At 46.9% G+C, this 18763-nt stretch overlaps 1 protein-coding gene across 4 annotated transcripts in view; it reads right to left on the reverse strand.

Annotated features, from left to right (window-relative positions):
* Nucleotides 1-4097: 4097 nt before the first annotated feature.
* Nucleotides 4098-18763, reverse strand: part of LOC140205712 (uncharacterized) — a 101835-nt gene continuing 87169 nt past the window's right edge. For 3 of the 4 annotated variants that reach the window (XM_072273248.1, XM_072273246.1, XM_072273249.1), the window contains 2 exons: nucleotides 12603-13320; nucleotides 4098-6477 (listed from right to left, as the gene is read on the reverse strand). In XM_072273248.1, coding sequence (XP_072129349.1) covers nucleotides 6264-6477; nucleotides 12603-13320 — 932 coding nt within the window. In that variant the 3' untranslated portion in view covers nucleotides 4098-6263. The remainder of the gene's footprint in view (nucleotides 6478-12602; nucleotides 13321-18763) is intronic. The other variant, XM_072273247.1, reaches the window with a different exon arrangement.

The following is an 18763-nucleotide window of genomic DNA, read 5'->3' on the forward strand; positions in this document are numbered from 1 at the left end:
CGTTCCCACACTCACCCCAGTCCCCACCCTCACCGTCCCGTTCCCACACTCACCCCAGTCCCCACCCTCACCGTCCCGTTCCCACACTCACCCCAGTCCCCACCCTCACCGTCCCGTTCCCACACTCACCCCAGTCCTCACCCTCACCGTCCCGTTCCCGCAGGGAAAGTCCACCTCCTCATACATCCCTTCTGCAGCGGTGCCGCTCACCAGCTCGGGGGATGGATGTTCGGGAGCTGTCTACCCATCAGAGGACCCCAGTACCACAGAGCTGTCCTGCAGCTCAGCGGGACCATACTCTGCCCATGCCGGGGTAAATCCTTCTGCTCGAGATGCTCTTGATCCCCAGTCTGAGGGTCACATCCCCTGTCGTGTGAAGCGCAGATATGCTGAGGCACCCTCAGCCTCTGGCACTCCCTCATCCTCCCCCGCCGCTCCCACTGACCCGCCCTTCCCAGGCTCTCCTGGATTTCGGAGCCACGGGACTCTCTGGACTCGGTCCAACTGCAACAAGCTGCCCCTTCTCCGGGGGAGAAGCCTTCAGATGCTTTTTTCTTCGATTTCGCTTCCCAGGCCGCCACCTGCACTCGGCCCTCACCGCCACCCGCCATGTGTCCGACCACGACTTCCACAGCTGGTGGCACGGGGGTGGGGGGTGGGGAGTGGGGGACAGCCAGAGGGGAGTCAGCATGGCAAGGCGCAGTGCTGTCACCCTGTGCCTCCGAGCCCGAGTGGGCCCCGATGGTTCCGGCAATTCTAAATATGCCCAATCTTCCATGTTGCGGAAGCATACAGCAAGATTGACCAGCTTTAACATTCTAGTCGCCTAAGCCTTGTTGTCTGTTGATAAAAATGGGTTTCATGTTTTGGAAGTTGGTTTTGGCAACGGCAATTCGTATTCTTATTATTATTATTAGGTAGAGCTCCGGCTCCACCTACATAAAAACCCTCCCCACCTTTAACCCCTGACTCAGGGCCAAACACGCACCCCTCGCCGACTTCACACAGAAAATAGCTTTCCCGTTCAAAGCCGCTACCGGCCTCACGGCCTCCAACAGTCTCCGCCATTATTACTTATGGCGGCATTCCTGCTGACTGAATGGCGTAGTACACTGTGCAACGATCTTTAAAGTCAGTAATTTATACTCTGCGTGAGCTGCAACTGCCGACACCGCAGTTTAGGTTTAAGATTTCGGCTACGCCAACTTCGAGCCATACCCAGCTACGGTGCGGTTCACATTGACGAGTTCAAACACTGTCGGGGGGGAGAAAAGTCTACAGCCAGCGGAACATCAGCAAACAGTCAAAGAGAAACAGTTCAGAGAAGGAATGCATAGGCAGGGAAATCCGTGCGGTGTTGAAAGAAACCTTAGCGCCGTCTGCGCAACGGTCGCGAACAGATGAAAGCTTTTCCCCGGCTGGTCTGCTGCTCCAAGGTCCTCTTCACCCAGTCGGCCTGGGCAAGGCACTCCGAACTGGGGGGGAGGGGGGCTGGCAGAGGGTACCGCTATTACAGACGGAATAAATCCGTCCTCGCTGCCAGCAGTCTCAAACTGTGGTGATCTGCCAGCCGCACCCACTGCTCAGCGCGGAGAGACACGCACCGAAAAACTTCGTCGAAACAAATGCTTCTAGGAATGCTTCAAAGGAACTGTTTCAATCCGCTCATTCCACACTCTCAAAGTCTTCCGGCGGTCTCCAGAATTGTTACTTAGCAAATTTCGCCGCAAGTTCCAACTCTAGAAGAGAGAGCTCCATAGCGTGAGGCTCTCTCAGTGCCACCCCTCGCTCAGTATGACCCTGCCTCAGTACCATCCCTGCCACGGTGTGATCTCCCCTCAGTATCTTCGCTTTAGTTTGGGAGGGAATGTTTCATTTAAAAAAACTATAGAACTTAATGAACAGACAAAACATTCAAAACAGGCAGGACACGGGATTAGAGTGTATGTTCCTTTCTCCCTAGATTCACCTGGCACCCTCACCCTCTCCTGCATGCCTTGACCTACAGGAAGAGTCAGCAGAGGTGACGGGCAGGTAGGGCACAGGTGGGGAGCATTGGCTGACAGGGTCAATGGGCCAAAAGTTTTCTATAGCAATTTAAGAATTTTTTATTAACATAAAGACACGGCACTCCACGTCAAATACATTTACAGTTCGTTTAATTGTGGAGGGAGGAGGAGGCAGTAGTCGGGAGCTAAAGTCCAGTTCAAACTTCTTGGCATTCTCCAGAGATGTACCCACAATCAAGCAGTCCCCTTTTTAAAAATAAAGATTCCAATTCCATTTCTTCCTGTAACTTAATGCTGACGGCTGCCCGTCCACTCTATAATCCTCCTGGTTTCGATTGTTTATTTATATATTTTAACCACGTCAGATTCTCTCTCTCTCTGGCTTCAGCTTCTGCGGGCTGGGCCCTATTGAAGGCATCGTTGGAAGTAAGTGGAACTAACGCAAATGCCCCGCATGGGTCGCTGTGCGCTCTGTTCAGAGAGGCGTCTGTTGTCCCGCTGCTTCCTTATTCAGGGGGGTCCTCAGGGTTAGGATCCAAAAACAGGTACTGCAGCCCAGAAATTCTAGAGTTTATCGACAATACGGGTTCCCAGTCCCCTCTCTAAGGATGTGTAGGCAGACATTGCCTTCGAGATCTATATTTCAATGATACACCATGGCTTCACATTTCACTTTTGGAGAATTATGAGGATATCCTTGTTCAACAAAACTAAACACCGATTTGCCTCATTGAAAGAAGTCCTCATCTGGGCAGACAATAAGTTTGAAGCTGCGGAGGTTGTCAGGGCCTGGGAAGAATATCTCACAGGTACTAGGTAAATTTCAATTCATATACTGGACATCTTTCTGGATGCAAAGCTGCACAACTGACCCCAGGGGCACCTTCTTTCTTCTGCTGCTTGACTCAGAAGTGCTTGACCATGGTGCAGGGCGGGGTGTCCAGAACTGGGAGCCGAGAGGCAGAGCTGCTGCTCAGGCTGGACACGTGGAGAGCAGCATGGGCACCCCTCCCACAGTGAGACCCTCCCTCAGTGCCACCCCTCCCACAGTGTGACCCTCCCTCAGTGCCACCCCTCCCACAGTGTGACCCTCCCTCAGTACCACCCCTCCCAGTGTGACCCTCCCTCAGTACCACCCCCCCACAGTGTGACCCTCCCTCAGTACAACCTCTCCCACAGTGTGACCCTCCATCAGTACCAGCCCTCACAGTGAGACCCTCCCTCAGTACCACCCCTCCCACAGTGAGACTCTCCCTCAGTACCACCCCTCCCACAGTGAGACTCTCCCTCAGTACCACCCCTCCCACAGTGTGACCCTCCCTCAGTACAACCTCTCCCACAGTGAGACCCTCCCTCAGTACCAGCCCTCACAGTGAGACCCTCCCTCAATACCACCCCTCCCACAGTGAGACTCTCCCTCAGTACCACCCCTCCCACAGTGTGACCCTCCCTCAGTACCACCCCTCTCAGTGTGACCCTCCCTCAGTACCATCCCTCCCAGAGTGTGACCCTCCCTCAGTACCATCCCTCCCACAGTGCGACTCTCCCTCAGTACCACCCCTCCCTCAGTACCACCCCTCTCAGTGTGACCCTCCCTCAGTACCACCCCTCTCAGTGTGACCCTCCCTCAGTACCACCCCTCTCAGTATGACCCTCCCTCAGTACCATCCCTCCCACAGTGTGACCCTCCCTCAGTACCATCCCTCCCACAGTGTGACTCTCCCTCAGTACCACTCCTCCCACAGTGTGACTCTCCCTCAGTACCACTCCTCCCACAGTGTGACTCTCCCTCAGTACCACTCCTCCCACAGTGTGACCCTCCCTCAGTACCACCCCTCTCAGTGTGACCCTCCCCTCCCACAGTGTGACCCTCCCCTCCCAGTGTGACCCTCCCTCAGTACCACCCCTCCCACATTGTGACCCTCCCTCAGTACCACCCCTCTCAGTGTGACCCTCCCTCAGTACCACCCCTCTCAGTGTGACCCTCCCTCAGTACCACCCCTCCCACAGTGTGACTCTCCCTCAGTACCACCCCTCCCACAGTATGACTCTCCCTCAGTACCACCCCTCTCACAGTGTGACCCTCCCTCAGTACCACCCCTCCAACAGGGTGACCATCCTACAGTACAACCCCTCCCACAATATGACACTCCAAGATCAATCTGAACTTTCCCTTCCACATAATCCTCCATTTTTCTATCATTCATGTGCCTATCCAAGAGTTTCTTAAATGTCCCTAATATATCTGCCTGTGTCATCATCCCGAGCAGTATTTTCCACCCTCTGTGTAAACAGGTGGGGAAGTTATGGAAACTATGATGATTAAAGAAGAGGAAGTACTGGAGCTCTTAAGGAATATAAAAGTGGATAAGTCTCCGGGTCCTGACAGGATATTCCCTGGGACCTTGAGGGAAGTTGGTGTGTAAGTAGCAGGGGCTCTGACAGAAATATTTCAAATGTCATTAGAAACGGGGATGGTGCCGGAGGATTGGCTCATGTTGTTCCATTGTTTAAAAAGGGTTCTAAGAGTAAACCTAGCAATTATCGGCTGGTGAGTTTCACATCAGTGGTGGGTAAATTGATGGAAAGTATCCTTAGTGATGGTATATATAATTATCTGGATAGACGGGGTCTGATCAGGAACAGTCAACATGGATTTGTGCGTGGAAGGTCATGTTTAACAAATCTTATTGAATTTTTTGAAGAGGTTACTAGGAAAGTTGACGTTGGTAAAGCAGTGGATGTTGTCGGGTATGGACTTCAGTAAGGCCTTTGACAAGGCCCCACATGGAAGGTTGGTTAGGAAGGTTCAATCGTTAGGTATTAATAGTTAAGTAGTAAAATGGATTCAGCAGTGGCTGGATGGGAGACGCCACAGAGTGGTGGTGGGTAACTGTTTGTCAGATTGGAGGCTGGTGACTAGTAGTGTGCCTCAGGGATCTGTACTGGGTCCAATGTTGTTTGTCATATATATTAATGATCTGGATGATGGGGTAGTAAATTGGATTGGTAAGTATGCAGATGATACTAAGATGGGTGGAGTTGTGGATAATGAAGTAGGTTTTCAAAGCTTGCAGAGAGATTTAGGCCAGTCAGAAGAGTGGTTGAAAGATGGCAGATGGAGTTTAATGCTGATAAATGTGAGGTGCTACATTTTGGTAGGACTAATCAAAATAGGACATACATGGTAAATGGTAGGGCATTGAAGAATGCAGCAGAACAGAGGGGTCTAGGAATAATGGTGCATAGTTCCCTGAAGGTGGAATCTCATGTGGATAGGGTGGTGAAGAAAGCTTTTAGTATGCTGGCCTTTATAAATCAGAACATTGACTACAAGATTTGGGATGTAATGTTGAAATTGTACAAGGCATTGGTGAGGCCAAATTTGGAGTATTGTGTACAATTTTGGTCACCGAATTATAGGAAAGATGTCAACAAAATAGAGAGAGTATAAAGAAGGTTTACTAGAATGTTACCTAACTAGGATGTTATCACTTAAGTTACAGAGAAAGGTTGAACAAGTTGGGTCTTTATTCTTTGAAACGTAGAAGGTTGAGGGGGGACTTGATAGAGGTATTTAAAGTTATGAGGGGGATAGATAGAGTTGATGTGGATAGGCTTTTTCCATTGAGAGTGGGGGAGATTCAAACAAGAGGACGTGAGTTGAGAGTTAAAGGGCAAAAGTTTAGGGGTAACATGAGGGGGAACTTCTTTACTCAGAGAGTGGTAGCTATGTGGAACGAGCTTGCAGCAGAAGTGGTTGAGGCAGGTTCTATGTTGTCGTTTAAAGTTAAATTGGACAACTGTATGGACAGGAAATGAATGGACAGTTATGGGCTGAGTGCAGGTCGGTGGGACAAGGTGAGAGTAAGTTTGGCATGGACTAGAAGGGCCGAGACGGCCTGTTTCCGTGCTGTAATTGTTATATCGTTATATATGATATTCCCACTACTGTATACATACGCTCCTGCAATCACCTTAAAATTATACTCCCTTGTGTTAGCCATTTCTACCCTGGGCAAAAGTCTCTTGCTGTCCACTCGATATATCACTGGTATATCTCTTTCCAACTTCACAGCTCCTGAGTGACATTCATACACAGTCAGCTTCTGCATTCAAATCAAGGATGTCTTAAACAAATGGCAAATATTTTACATATCGTGACATCTGAAAGTTGAAGTATCTTAAAGTATTTGGAACAGACTTGTGCAACATGCTCTTGCTTAATGTGCAGTGGCCAGTAATCGCTGGACCTCAGGTTTCTGAAGGAGGTGTCTCACAATGGGTGGGTTTGGTCCAGGGGAATCCTGCGTCTGTGGCCTCCTCAGGGGCTTCTACCATCAATGCTCGCCCCCTTTGAACTGCCACCCGGGCTCTGGCATACTGTAGTCTGTCCTTTGTTGCTTGTGAGAGGATAGTGCTGGCGGCTGTGCGCGCAGCCTTGCTCTCTGCTTGCATGGCCAGCCGCCTGGACGGGGGAGAAAGGGGTCAGTCAGTCACGGGAACCTCATCAAGATCCCGGGGGAAAACGTGAAGTTTGGCACAAGTTCTGCTCTGAGTCGAGTTTTCATTTGATTCATCTGTACCACTGAGGCAAGACAGTGATCAAAATGAATAGCACAGAAACAGGGCATTCAGCTCAACTTCTCTATGCTGGTATTTATAGAGATTAAGGGTCCTCAAATTAAAGATTAGCTGTATTTCTCATACACACATCAAAATAAATACAGTGAAATGCGCAAATCAAATCAGTGAGGATTGTACTGGGCAGCCCACAAGTGTTGCCGTGCTTTTTCTGTCAACACAGCATCCCCACAACTCACTAACCCTAAGCCATACATCTTTGGGACGTGCGAGGAAACCGGAGCACCCAGAGGAAACCATTCAATCATGGGCAGAACATAGAAACTCTTTACAGATAGTTGTGGGAATTGAATCCCAATCTTACAGCTGGTACGATATGGTGTTTCATGAACTACTACACTAACGTAACACACATTTCGCTCCATTCCCATGGCTACGTTTCTCCTCACCACCCAGCTCCCTTTTAATCGATCGGCACTATACCATTCAACCGTTCCTCGTGGAGCGAGTCCACATTTGATCCACACTTGGAGTTCCACATTAAACACTGTTGCCCCACAGTGCCCTCTGGTTCTGATCTTCAACCATTGGCAACATCTTCTCATCTGCCCCATCACATTCCTTCAGCATCTTCATCAGACCAGACCTGCAGATCTGCTGTTTGGACAAGAACCCCAATCTAAATTGCAGGACCCTTCGGAGCACTGAGGTACAGAGGGATCTGGAACTACGAGTCCATATGACTCCCCAAAACAGGGAACATAATTAGATAACACACACACAAAATGCTGGAGGAACTCAGCCAGTCAGCCAGCATCAACGGAGAGGAACACAAAACAATTTTTTTGGGCCGTGACCCTTCATCAGGACTGCAAAGGAAGGGGATGAAACCAGAATAAGGAGGTGCAGGGAAGAAAAGGAGGGAAAGGAGGTCAAGCTGGAAGGTGATGTGAAGCCAAGTGATGGGGAAGGTGGGTGGGTGGGTGGAAGAGGTTGGGAGGTGATAGGTAGTAAAGATGGTGCATGGAAATATTGCATACTCTCTCAGGGCATTGAGTACAAGAGTCAGGATGTCACGTTATATCCACATAAAACATTGGTTAGGCCACTTTTGGAGTATTGTGTGCAGTTCTGTCGCTGCATTACAGGAAGGATGTGGAGGCTTTAGAGAAGTTCCCCAGAATGCTGCCTGGGTTGGAGGGTATAAAACCATAAGATATACTGTAGGAGCAGAATTAGGCTATTTGGCCCATCAAGTCTGCTTGGTCATTTCATCATGGCTGATCCAATTTTCCTCTCAGCCCTGATCTCCTGCCTTCCACTCATATCCCTTCATGCCCTGACCAATCAAGAATCTACCAACCTCTGCCTTAAATATACATAAAAACGTGGCCTCCACAGCTGCCAATTCCACAGATTCAACACCCTCTGGCTAAAGAAGTTCCTCCTCATCGTCGTTCTAAAAGGACGCCCCTCTAGTCTGTGTCCTCTGGTCTTAGACTCTCCCACCACAGAAACATCCTCTCCACATCCACTCTCTCAACACCTTTCACCATTCACTAGGTTTCAATGAGGTCACCCTTCTTCTGAATTCTAAGTGAATATACTCCTAGAGCCATCAGACACTCTTCATAAGCCACTCAATCCTGGAATCATTTTTGTGAACCTCCTTTGAACCCTCTCCAGTTTCAGCACATCCTTTCGAAGATAAAGGGCCCAAAACTCCTCACAATACTCCAAGTGAAGCCTCACCAGTGCTTTATAAAGTCTCAGCATTACATCCTTGCCTTTGTATTCTAGTCCTCTTGAAATGAATGCTAACATTGCACTTGCCTTCCTCACCACAGACTCAACCTGCAAATTAACCTTTAGGGAATCCTACACAAGGACTCCCAAGTCCCTTAGCACCTCAGTTTTTTGATTTCTCTCCACTTAGAAAATAATCAACCCCTTTATTTCTTCCACCAAAGCACATGACCTTATACTTCCCAACACTGCATCCCATCTGCCATTTCTTTACCCATTCTCCTAATCTGTCTAAATCCTTCTGCAGCCTCTCTACTTTCTCAAAACTACCTGCCCCCCCACCTAGCTTAATATTGCCTGCAAACTTTGCTACAAAGCCATCCATTCCATCATTGAAATCACTGACAATATAATATAAGAAGAATCAGTCCCAACACAGACCCCTGTGGAACACCACCAGTCACCAGCAGCCAATCAGAAAAGGCTCCCTTTATTACCACTCTTTGCCTCCTGCCAATCAGCCACTGCTTTATCCATGCTAGAATCTTTCCCGTAATACCACAGGTTCATACCTTGTTAAGCAGCCTCATGTGTGGCATTGTCAAAAGCCTTCTAAAAATCCGAGAACACCATGTCAAATTCTCCATTGTCTATCCTGCTTGCTATTTCTTCAAAGAATTCCAACAGATTTGTCAGGCGATATTTTCCCTTGAGGAAACCATGCTGACTACAGCCTATTTTATCATGTACCTCCAAGTATCCTGAAACCTTATCCTTAATAATCATCTCCAATATCCTCCCAACCACTGAAGTCAGACTAACTGGCCTATAGTTTCCTTCCTTTTGCCACTCTCTCTTCTTGAGGATTGGAGTAACATTTGTAATTTCCAGTCTTCCAGAACCATTCCAGAATCTAGTGATTCTTGAAAGATCATTACTGATGCCTCCACGATCTCTTCAGCCCCGTCTTTCAGAACTCTGGGGTGTACAGCATCTGGTACAGGTGACTTATCTACCTTCAGCCTTTTCAGTTTCACAAGAATCTTCTCTCTAGTAATGGTAACTTCACACACTTCATGACGCCTGAGACCTGGAACTTCCACTGTACTGCTAGCGTCTTCCACAGTGAAGACTGATACAAAATACTTATTCAGTTCATCTGCCATTTCGTTGTCCCCTATTACCACCTCTTCAGCATTGTTTTCCAGTGGGTCCGATATCCACTCTCGCCTCTCTTTTACACTTTATGTATCTGAAGAAACTTATGCTATCCTCTTTAATATTATTGGCTAGATTATTTTCATATTCCAACTTTACCTTAATTACTTTTTTAGTTGCCTTCTGTTGGTTTTTAAAAGCTTCCCAATTCTCTAACTTCCTTCTAATTTTTGCTCTATTATACGCTCTTTGCCGTTTATGTTGGCTTTGATTGCTCTTGTTAGCCACGGTTGTGTCATCTTTCCTTTAGAATACTTCTTCCTCTTTGGGATGCATATATACTGTGCCTTCCGAATTACTTCCAGAAATTTCATCCATTTCTGTTCTGCCGTCATCCCTGCCAGTGTTCTTTTCCAATGAATTCTGGCAACTCCTCTCTCATGGCTTTTATTCCCTTTACTCCACTGTAATACCGATACATCTGACTTTAGCTTCTCCTTCTCAAATTTCAGGGTGAATTTTAATTATGTTATGATCACTTTCACCTAAGGGTTCTTTTACCTTAAGCTCTCCAGTCAATTCTGATTCATTGCACAACACCCAGCCCAAAATAACTGATCCTCTGCTGGGCTTAATCATGAGCTGCTCTAAAAAGCCATCTCATAGGCACTCTAGAAAATCCCTCTCCAGGAATCCAGCACCTGTAAATTGATTTTCCCAGTCTACCTGTATATTGAAGTGCCCCATTTTGGCATGCAATTTCTACCTTTCGTTGTAATTTGTAGACCATATCCTTACTACTGTTTGGAGGTCTGTATAGAACTCCCATCAGGGTCTTTTTACACTTGAGTTAATAAGGAGAAGTTGCACAAATGTCTGTTGTTTTCCCTGGTGTCAGGGGCTAAGGGAAGACCAGAGAGAAGTTAAAAATTTATGAGGAACATAGCTAACCATTTTCCCAGGGTGGAAACATGAAATACTGGAAGGCCTACGTGTAGACTTCAGGAGAGGAAAACCAGAGGTCCATGAGCCAGTACTCAGCAAAGGACCCAAGGTGGAAAGGGTCAGCAACTTTAAATTCCTGGGTCTCATTATCCCAGAGGACCTGTCCTGGACCCTTGATATAAATATTATGGCAAAGAACGCACAACAGCCTCTAAATCCTCAGGAGTCTGTGGAGATTTCGCATGTCATCGAAAACCTTGGCAAACTTCTATAGATGTGTGGTGGGAAGTGCGCTGACTGGCTGCATTACGGCCTAATATAGGAACACCAATGCCTTTGTGTGGAAAATACTACAAAAGGTAGTGGATTCAGCCCAGTACATCACGAGTAAAAACCCTCCCAACTGTTGAGCACATCTACGTGAAACGTTGCTGTAGAAAGCAGCATCCATCATCAAAGATCCCCACCACCCAGGCTATGCTCTTTTCCCGCAGAAGGTACAGAAGTCTCAGGACTCTCACCACCAGGCTCAAAAACAGTTACTACCACTCAACCATCAGGCTCCTGAACAAAAGGGGATAGCAACACGCATTTAAGGATTCTGTTATATTGTTATTTCATGTTCATTATTTATTACTATTTACTTATAACTGTATTAGCACATCTTGTTTAAAATTAGCAGTACCTGATGTTTACAGTTACTGTTGCTAAGTATACCCATAGGAAAAGAATATCGAGGTTATACATGGTGACATGTATGTACTCTGATAATAAGTTCTGCTTTGAACTTTGAGAGTTTAAAGGAGACGTGTGAACAAGGTTTGTGTTCACACGGGGAATGATGGGTGTCTGGAATGCACCGCCAGGTGAGGTGGCAGAAGCAGGTACAATCGTGATGTCTAAGTGGCATTTAGACAGGCACTCAAACAGGGAATGCAGGATGTGGGAGAAAACCAGGCTGAATTCATGGAGAACGCGGCAAACTCCATGCAGACAGCGGGGTTGAAGGGGCAGCAGGCTGAGGGTGACCCCATGACAGCTCGAGAGGTCAGGATCAAGCCCGAGTCTCTGGAGATGTGAGGCAGTAGCACTCTAGCCGTTGCATCACCCTGTCATTTTCTAGCAGGATTCTTGTCAGTGAGGAGGCAAACTGATAATACGTGTGCTTGCAACACTGTGTGTCCGACAGAGTGATCAGCAGCACTGAGGCTCCACAGGGGACTGTCTTGTCTCCCTTTCTCTTCACCATTACACCTCGGACTTCAACTACTGCACAGAGTCTTGTCATCTTCAGAAGTTTTCGGATGACTCTGCCATAGGTGGATGCATCAGCAAGGGAGATGAGGCTGAGTACAGGGCTACGGTAGGAAAAATTGTCACATGGTGTGAGCAGAATTATCTGCAGCTTAATGTGAAAAAGACTGAGGAGCTGGTGGTAGACCTGAGGAGAGCTAAGGTACCGGTGACCCCTGTTTCCATCCAGGGGGTCAGTGTGGACATGGTGGAGGATTACAAATACCTGGGGATACGAATTGACAATAAACTGGACTGGTCAAAGAACACTGAGGCTGTCTACAAAAAGGGTCAGAGCCGTCTCTATTTCCTGAGGAGACTGAGGTCTTTTAACATCTGCCGGACGATGCTCAGGATGTTTTACGAGTCTGTGGTGGCCATTGCGATCATGTTTGCTGTTGTGTGCTGGGGCAGCAGACTGAGGGTAGCAGACACCAACAGAATCAACAAACTCATTCGTAAGGCCAGTGATGTTGTGGGGATGGAACTGGACTCTCTGACGGTGGTGTCTGAAAAGAGGATGCTGTCCAAGTTGCATGCCATCTTGGACAATGTCTCCCATCCACTACATAATGTTCTGGGTGGGCACAGGAGTACATTCAGCCAGAGACTCATTCCACCGAGATGCAACACAGAGCATCATAGGAAGTCATTCCTGCCTGTGGCCATCAAACTTTACAACTGCTCCCTTGGAGGGTCAGACACCCTGAGCCAAGAGGCTGGTCCTGGACTTATTTCCTGGCATAATTTACATATTACTATTTAATTATTTATGGCTTTATTACTATATTATTTATGGTGCAACTGTAATGAAAACCAATTTCCCCCGGGATCAATAAAGTATGACTATGACTATGACTAACTCACCTGAACACCATGAAGTCCGTGATCTCTCCCTTCATCTGGCAGGCTTGCATCTTGATGCTCCTGGCCCGGTCAGCGTTCTGCTGATGGAGATTTTCCTCTTTCTCCTTGATCTGCTTCTTGAGCAAGGCTTCTGCCATCATTGTGTAGTGGGTGTTAAACTGCCTGGTGGACTCCCGCTCCAGCGCTCGCTGCCTCTTCTCCTCGAGGAACAGGGCATTGTTCTGCCGGGCAAGCCTCAGTGACTCCGTGCGCTCTGCTTCACGTTGCTGCCGGACCCGATCACCATGCGCCTGGTCCTCTTTGTGCCGACGCGCTGTATCCAAGTTTCTCCTGACTGCCATCCCATGGAGACAGACCCTCGCCTGTCCTTCGGCCACCCTCAGACCACGTGCCCAGTCCGTACGGATTCGCTGCATCGCCCCCTTCTCTCTGTCGCTGTAGGCTTTCTGGATAGCAATGAAGGGCGCCAAGGTCACGCAGCCAAGAGATTTGGCAAAGAGCCTCTTTCCCAGGCTAACGGGTGGTTGGTAGGCGAACCTCGGCCGCGGCTTCTTCTGGACCATCTCATGAAGCTGACGTACACCCAGCCGGATGTCCTCTCCAGCCGCCCACTTGGACAGCAGCACCCCACGGGCACAGGCTGGCTGGTGCAGGATCGGGCCCAACCTCAGCACCTCCTCTCTGCCTTCTTCCTCCTCCATCCAGGACTCCAACTCTGCTATGGGACAATATTTATTTATTGAGATACAGCGCAGAATAGCCTCTTCCGGTCCACCAAGCCACTCCGTCCTGCAACCTAACCATAGCCTAATCATGAGACAATTTACAATGACCAATTAACCAATTAATCTTTGGAGTGTGGGAGTGAATCAGAGCAGAGGAAATCTGTGTGTTCATAGGAAGAACGTACAAACTCCTTACAGGTGATGTCAGGATTGAACTCCGAAGTTCAACACCCCAAGCTGTGATAGTCCTATGCTAACCACTGCACTCTGTGGCGCCCATTACACACTTAATGACAAGATACAACATCAGTGTTCTACAGAGAGGACTTGGGATCCGAGGCCATAGTCATAGAGCACTGCAGCTTGGATAGAAGCCCTTCAACCCATCTATTCCACGCAGAATTCTAATTCTGCTCATCCCATCAATCGTCACCAAATCCCTCTCATCCAAGTACTTATACAAACTTTTATCTATTAAAATCAAACCCATGTCCACTTCTGCTGACAGCTCATTCCACACTCTCACCACCCTCTGAGTGGAGAAGATTCCCCCCATGTTCCTTTTAAACATTTCATCTTTCACCCTTAATCCATGACCTCTGGTTGTAGTCTCACCCGACCTCAGCGGAAAAAGCCTACTTATATTTACCTTATCTATACCCCTCATCATTTTGTATACCTCTATCAAGTCTCCCCTCATTTTCCTACACTCCAGGGAATGTTCTAACCGATTTAACTTCCTGAAAGTGGCTGCACAGGTTAACAGAGTGGTAAGGAAGGTCTATGATATATTCGTCTTTATTAGTCAAGGAAATGAGTTCAAGAGTTGGGAAGTTAAGTTGCAGCTTTATAAAGCTAGGACAGTGTTATAGGGCCAACAACTGGGTTTAATTACTTCGCTGTCTGTAAGGAGTTTGTACATTCTCCCAGTGACCACATGGGTTTCCTCCCACACTTCCACAACTACAGGTTTGTAGGTTAGTTGGTGAATGGGTGTAATTGGGTGGTGAGGCTTGTTGGGCTGGAAGGGCCTGTTACTGAGTTGTATCTCAAAATAAATATATAATAAAATTTGAGTGACTGCTACACACTAAACTCAGCAGGTCGGGCAGTATCTATGGAGACGTTTCGGGCCAAAGCCCTTCGTGATCTGCTGAGTTCCTCCAACATTTTGTGTGTGTTATTCTGGATTTGCAGAATTTCCTGTTTATGTTTTGGGTCAGACTGCATCTGGGTTATTGCATTTCAGTTTTGGTCAATTCATTACAGGGAAGATGTAGAGGCTCTGGAGAGGGTGCAGAAGAGGCTCACCACAATGCTTCCTGGATTAGAGGGTATGAGCTATGAGGAGAGGTTGGACAAGCTCGAGTTGTTTTCTGTGCAGCAGCAGAGGTTGAGAGGAGGTCTGATCGAGGGGCACAGGTAGGCAGCAGTATCCTTCATGGGTGGCAATGTCCATTACTAGAGGACATGCATTTAAGGTGACAGAGCTAAAGTTCAAATGAGATATATGGGGCAAAATTTTTGTTTTACATAAAGAATGGTGGTTGCCTGGAATGTTTCTCAGCAGCGTTCCATCCTTCTCAGTAAACTCAATTCTTTTACACCTCTTCCTACCTCGCATCATGGTGTACAGCACTCTTGGGTACCAGTTGACCTACATTCTACCTCATTCTTTTTTGTCCGCCATGATGCAATCAACACCCCCTTAAGCTCTCTTACAGTGACCCATGGGGTGAAAAGGATTGTAGATAGGAAGGGTAAACCTGTAGTTCACATTAAACTGGCACACCAAGGCCTGGATGGTTCCACTACCATACACCCTGCATCATGACGTGACTTTGTGAATGCCAGCACACCCCTGGACAAGTCAGAAATACCTGCTGTTGCTCCAACCAAGGCAAATAGGATCTGAGCTGGGCAGCTTGTACCTGCTCCAGACAGACTCACAATGCCAGTTTTGGTGAATTCTGGGGTGCGGTGGGGCTGTGTAGGGTAATAAACATAGAACATAGAAATTTATAGCACATAACAGGCCCTTCAGCCCACAACCTTGTGCCGGCCATGTAACCTACTCTACAGGCTGCCTAGAATTTCTCTACTGCGTAGCTATTTTTCTAAGGTCCATGTACCTATCTAAGAGGCTCTTAAAAGACTCTATTATATCGGCCTCTACCACTGCCACCAGCAGTGTATTCCACACACCCACCACTCTCTGTATGAAAAACTTACCCCTGACATCCTGTCGATACCTATTTCTAAGCCCCTTAAAACTATGCCCCCTCATGTTAGCCATTTCAGCCCTGAGAAAAAGCCTCTGGCTATCCATGCAATGCCTCTCATCATCTTATACACCTCTATCAGGTCACCTCTCATCCTCCGTCACTCCAAGGAGAAAAGGCCAAGTTCACTCAACCTATTCTCATAAGGCATGCCCTCCAATCCAAGCAACATCCTTGTAAATCTCCTCTGTATTCTTTTTATAGTATCCGCATCATTCCTGTGGTGAGGTGACCAGAACTGAACACAGTACTTCAAGTGGGGTCCAACCAAGGTCTTATATAGCTGTAACGTTACCTCACAGCTCTTGAACTCAGTCCCACAGTTGATGAATGCCAACACACCATACACCTACTTGTATGTAATTTAATATTGTCCACAGTAGAAACTGTTCTACATAATACGCAAATCCCATCACTGGGCTGCTTTCACTTTAAGAGACTGTGTCTGCTGTACTGATGTCAGTGTAAGGCAACAGCTTTCAGTTTGTTCGTAATGGAAGAGCTGCGGCATTAGTTAAGCACATAAAACAACTCTTGCATGTTTTATTCACAAAATCCTACATTGGATGTAGAATTTTGCCTGCAGGGGTGGTGGAAACAGTTATGATAATAACATCTATGAGGCTCCTGGAAAGACACACGGATGTGCAGGAAAGTGAGATATGGGCATCGTGTAGGCAAAAAGCATTAGTTTAGTTGGGTTTTTAATTACCAATTTGGCATATTGGTCTTCATAAATCAATACCTCGAGTACAGAAGATGAGAATGTTATGTTGAAGTAGTGTAAGACGTTGGTAAGGCCTAATCTGGAGTATTGTGTGCGGTTTTGGTCACCTACCTACAGGAAAGATGTAACTAAGGTTGAAAGAATACAAAGAAAATTTACAAAGATGTTGTTAGGACTTGAGGCCCTGAGTCATATGGAATGATTGAATAGGCGAGGACTTTATTCTGTAGCGGGTAGGAGAATGAGGGGAGATTTGTAATTATGAGGGATACAGATAGGATAAATGTAAGCAGGCTTTTTTCCACTCAGGTTGGGTGAGACTAGAAATAGAGGTCTTGGATTAAGGGTGAAAGATAAAATGTTTAAGAGTGATATGATGGGGGAATGTCTTCACTCAGGGTGGTGAGAGTGTGGAACAAGATGCCAGCGCAAGTGGTGGATATGGGCTTGATTTCAACATTTAAGAGGAATTTGGATAGGTAATGGATGGGAGGGGTATGGAGGGTTATTTCCTGGGTGCAGGTCGATAGAACTTGGCAAATTAATTGTTCGGCATGGACTAGATGGGCCAAAGAGCAGTAGTGTTCTGTTTTCGAATGAACATCTATATGAAAGCAGAACATTAACAAAAAACAATTTCTTTCTGATACTGGCTGAGGAATGATATTCAGTCCCTTGTGAGGGGGGACATAGAATCAGGAGATGTAGAGTCAGTATTGATAGAACTGAGAAATTCTAAAGGTAGAAAGACCCTAATGGGAGTTATCTACAGGCCCCCCAAACAGTAGTCTGGATGTAAGGTGTAAGTTGAATCAAGAGTTAAAATTGGCATGTCGCAAAGGTAATGCTACAGTTGTTATGGGGGACTTCAACATGCAGGTAGACTGGAGGAATCAGGTTGGTACTGGACCCCAAGAAAGGGAGTTTGTGGAGTCCCTCCGAGATGGATTCTTAGAACAGCTTGTACTGGAGCCTACCAGAAAGAATGCAATTCTAGATTTAGTGTTGTGCAATGAACCGGATTTGATCAGGGACCTCGAGGTAAAGGAGCCATTAGGAGGTAGTGACCATAATATAAGTTTTAATCTACAATTTGAGAGGGAGAAGGGAAACTCAGAAGTGTCAGTATTACAGTTGAACAAAGGGAACTATGGTGCTATGAGGGAGGAGCTGGCCAAAGTTCAATGGAACAATACCCTAGCAGGGAGGACAGTGGAACAGCAACAGCAAGTGTTTCTAGGAATAATGTGGAAGGTGCAGGATCAGTTCGTTCCAATGAGGAAGAAAGATCCTAAGGGGAGTAAGGGGAGGCCGTGGCTGACAAGGGAAGTAATGGACAGTATAAAAATAAAAGAGAAGAAGTATAACATAGCAAAGACTAGTGGGAAGCCGGAGGATTAGGAAACTTTTAAAGAGCAACAGAAGGTAACTAAAAAGGCAATACGTGGAGAAAAAATAAGGTACAAAGGTAAACTAGCCGGGAATATAAAGGAGGATAGTTAAAGCTTCTTTAAGTATGTGAAAAGGAAAGAAATAGTTAAGACCAAAATTGGGCCCTTGAAGACAGAAGCGAGTGAATTTATTATGGGGAACAAGGAAATGGCAGACGAGTTGAACAGGTACTTTGGATCTGACTTCACTAGGGAAGACACAAACAATCTCCCAGATATAATAGTGGCCAAAGCACCTAGGGTAATGGATGAATTGAAGGAAATTTATATTCGGCAGGAAATGGTGTCGGATAGACTGTTGGGTCTGAAGGCTGATAAGTCCCCGGGACCTGATGGTCTGCATCCAGGGTATTTAAGGAGGTGGCTTGAGAAATCGTGGACGCATTGGTAATCATTTTCCAATGTTCTATAGATTCAGGATCAGTTCCTGTGGATTGGAGGGTGGCTAATGTTGTCCCTCTCTTCAAGAAGGGTGGAAGAGAGAAAACAGGGAATTATAGACTGGTTAGCCTGACGTCAGTGGTGGGAAAGATGCTGGAGTCAATTATAAAAGATGAAATTACGACATATCTGGATAGTAGTAACAGGATCGGTCCGAGTCAGCATGGATTTACGAGGGGGAAATCGTGTTTGACTAATCTTCTGGAATTTTTTGAGGATCTAACATGAAAATGGACAAGGGAGAGCCAGTGGATGTAGTGTACCTGGACTTTCAGAAAGCCTTTGATAAAGTCCCACATAGGAGATTAGTGGGCAAAATTAGGGAACATGGTATTGGGGGCAGAGTACTGACATGGATTGAAAATTGGCTGGCTGACAGGAAACAAAGAGTAGCGATTAACGGGTCCCTTTCAGAATGGCAGGCGGTGACCAGTGGGGTACCGCAGGGTTCAGTGCTGGGACCGCAGCTGTTTACAATATATATTAATGACTTAGATGAGGGAATTAAAAGTAACATTAGCAAATTTGCCCATGA

The sequence above is a fragment of the Mobula birostris genome, chromosome 12, assembly GCF_030028105.1.
Source record: "Mobula birostris isolate sMobBir1 chromosome 12, sMobBir1.hap1, whole genome shotgun sequence".
In the NCBI taxonomy this organism is placed as follows: Eukaryota; Metazoa; Chordata; class Chondrichthyes; order Myliobatiformes; family Myliobatidae; genus Mobula; species Mobula birostris.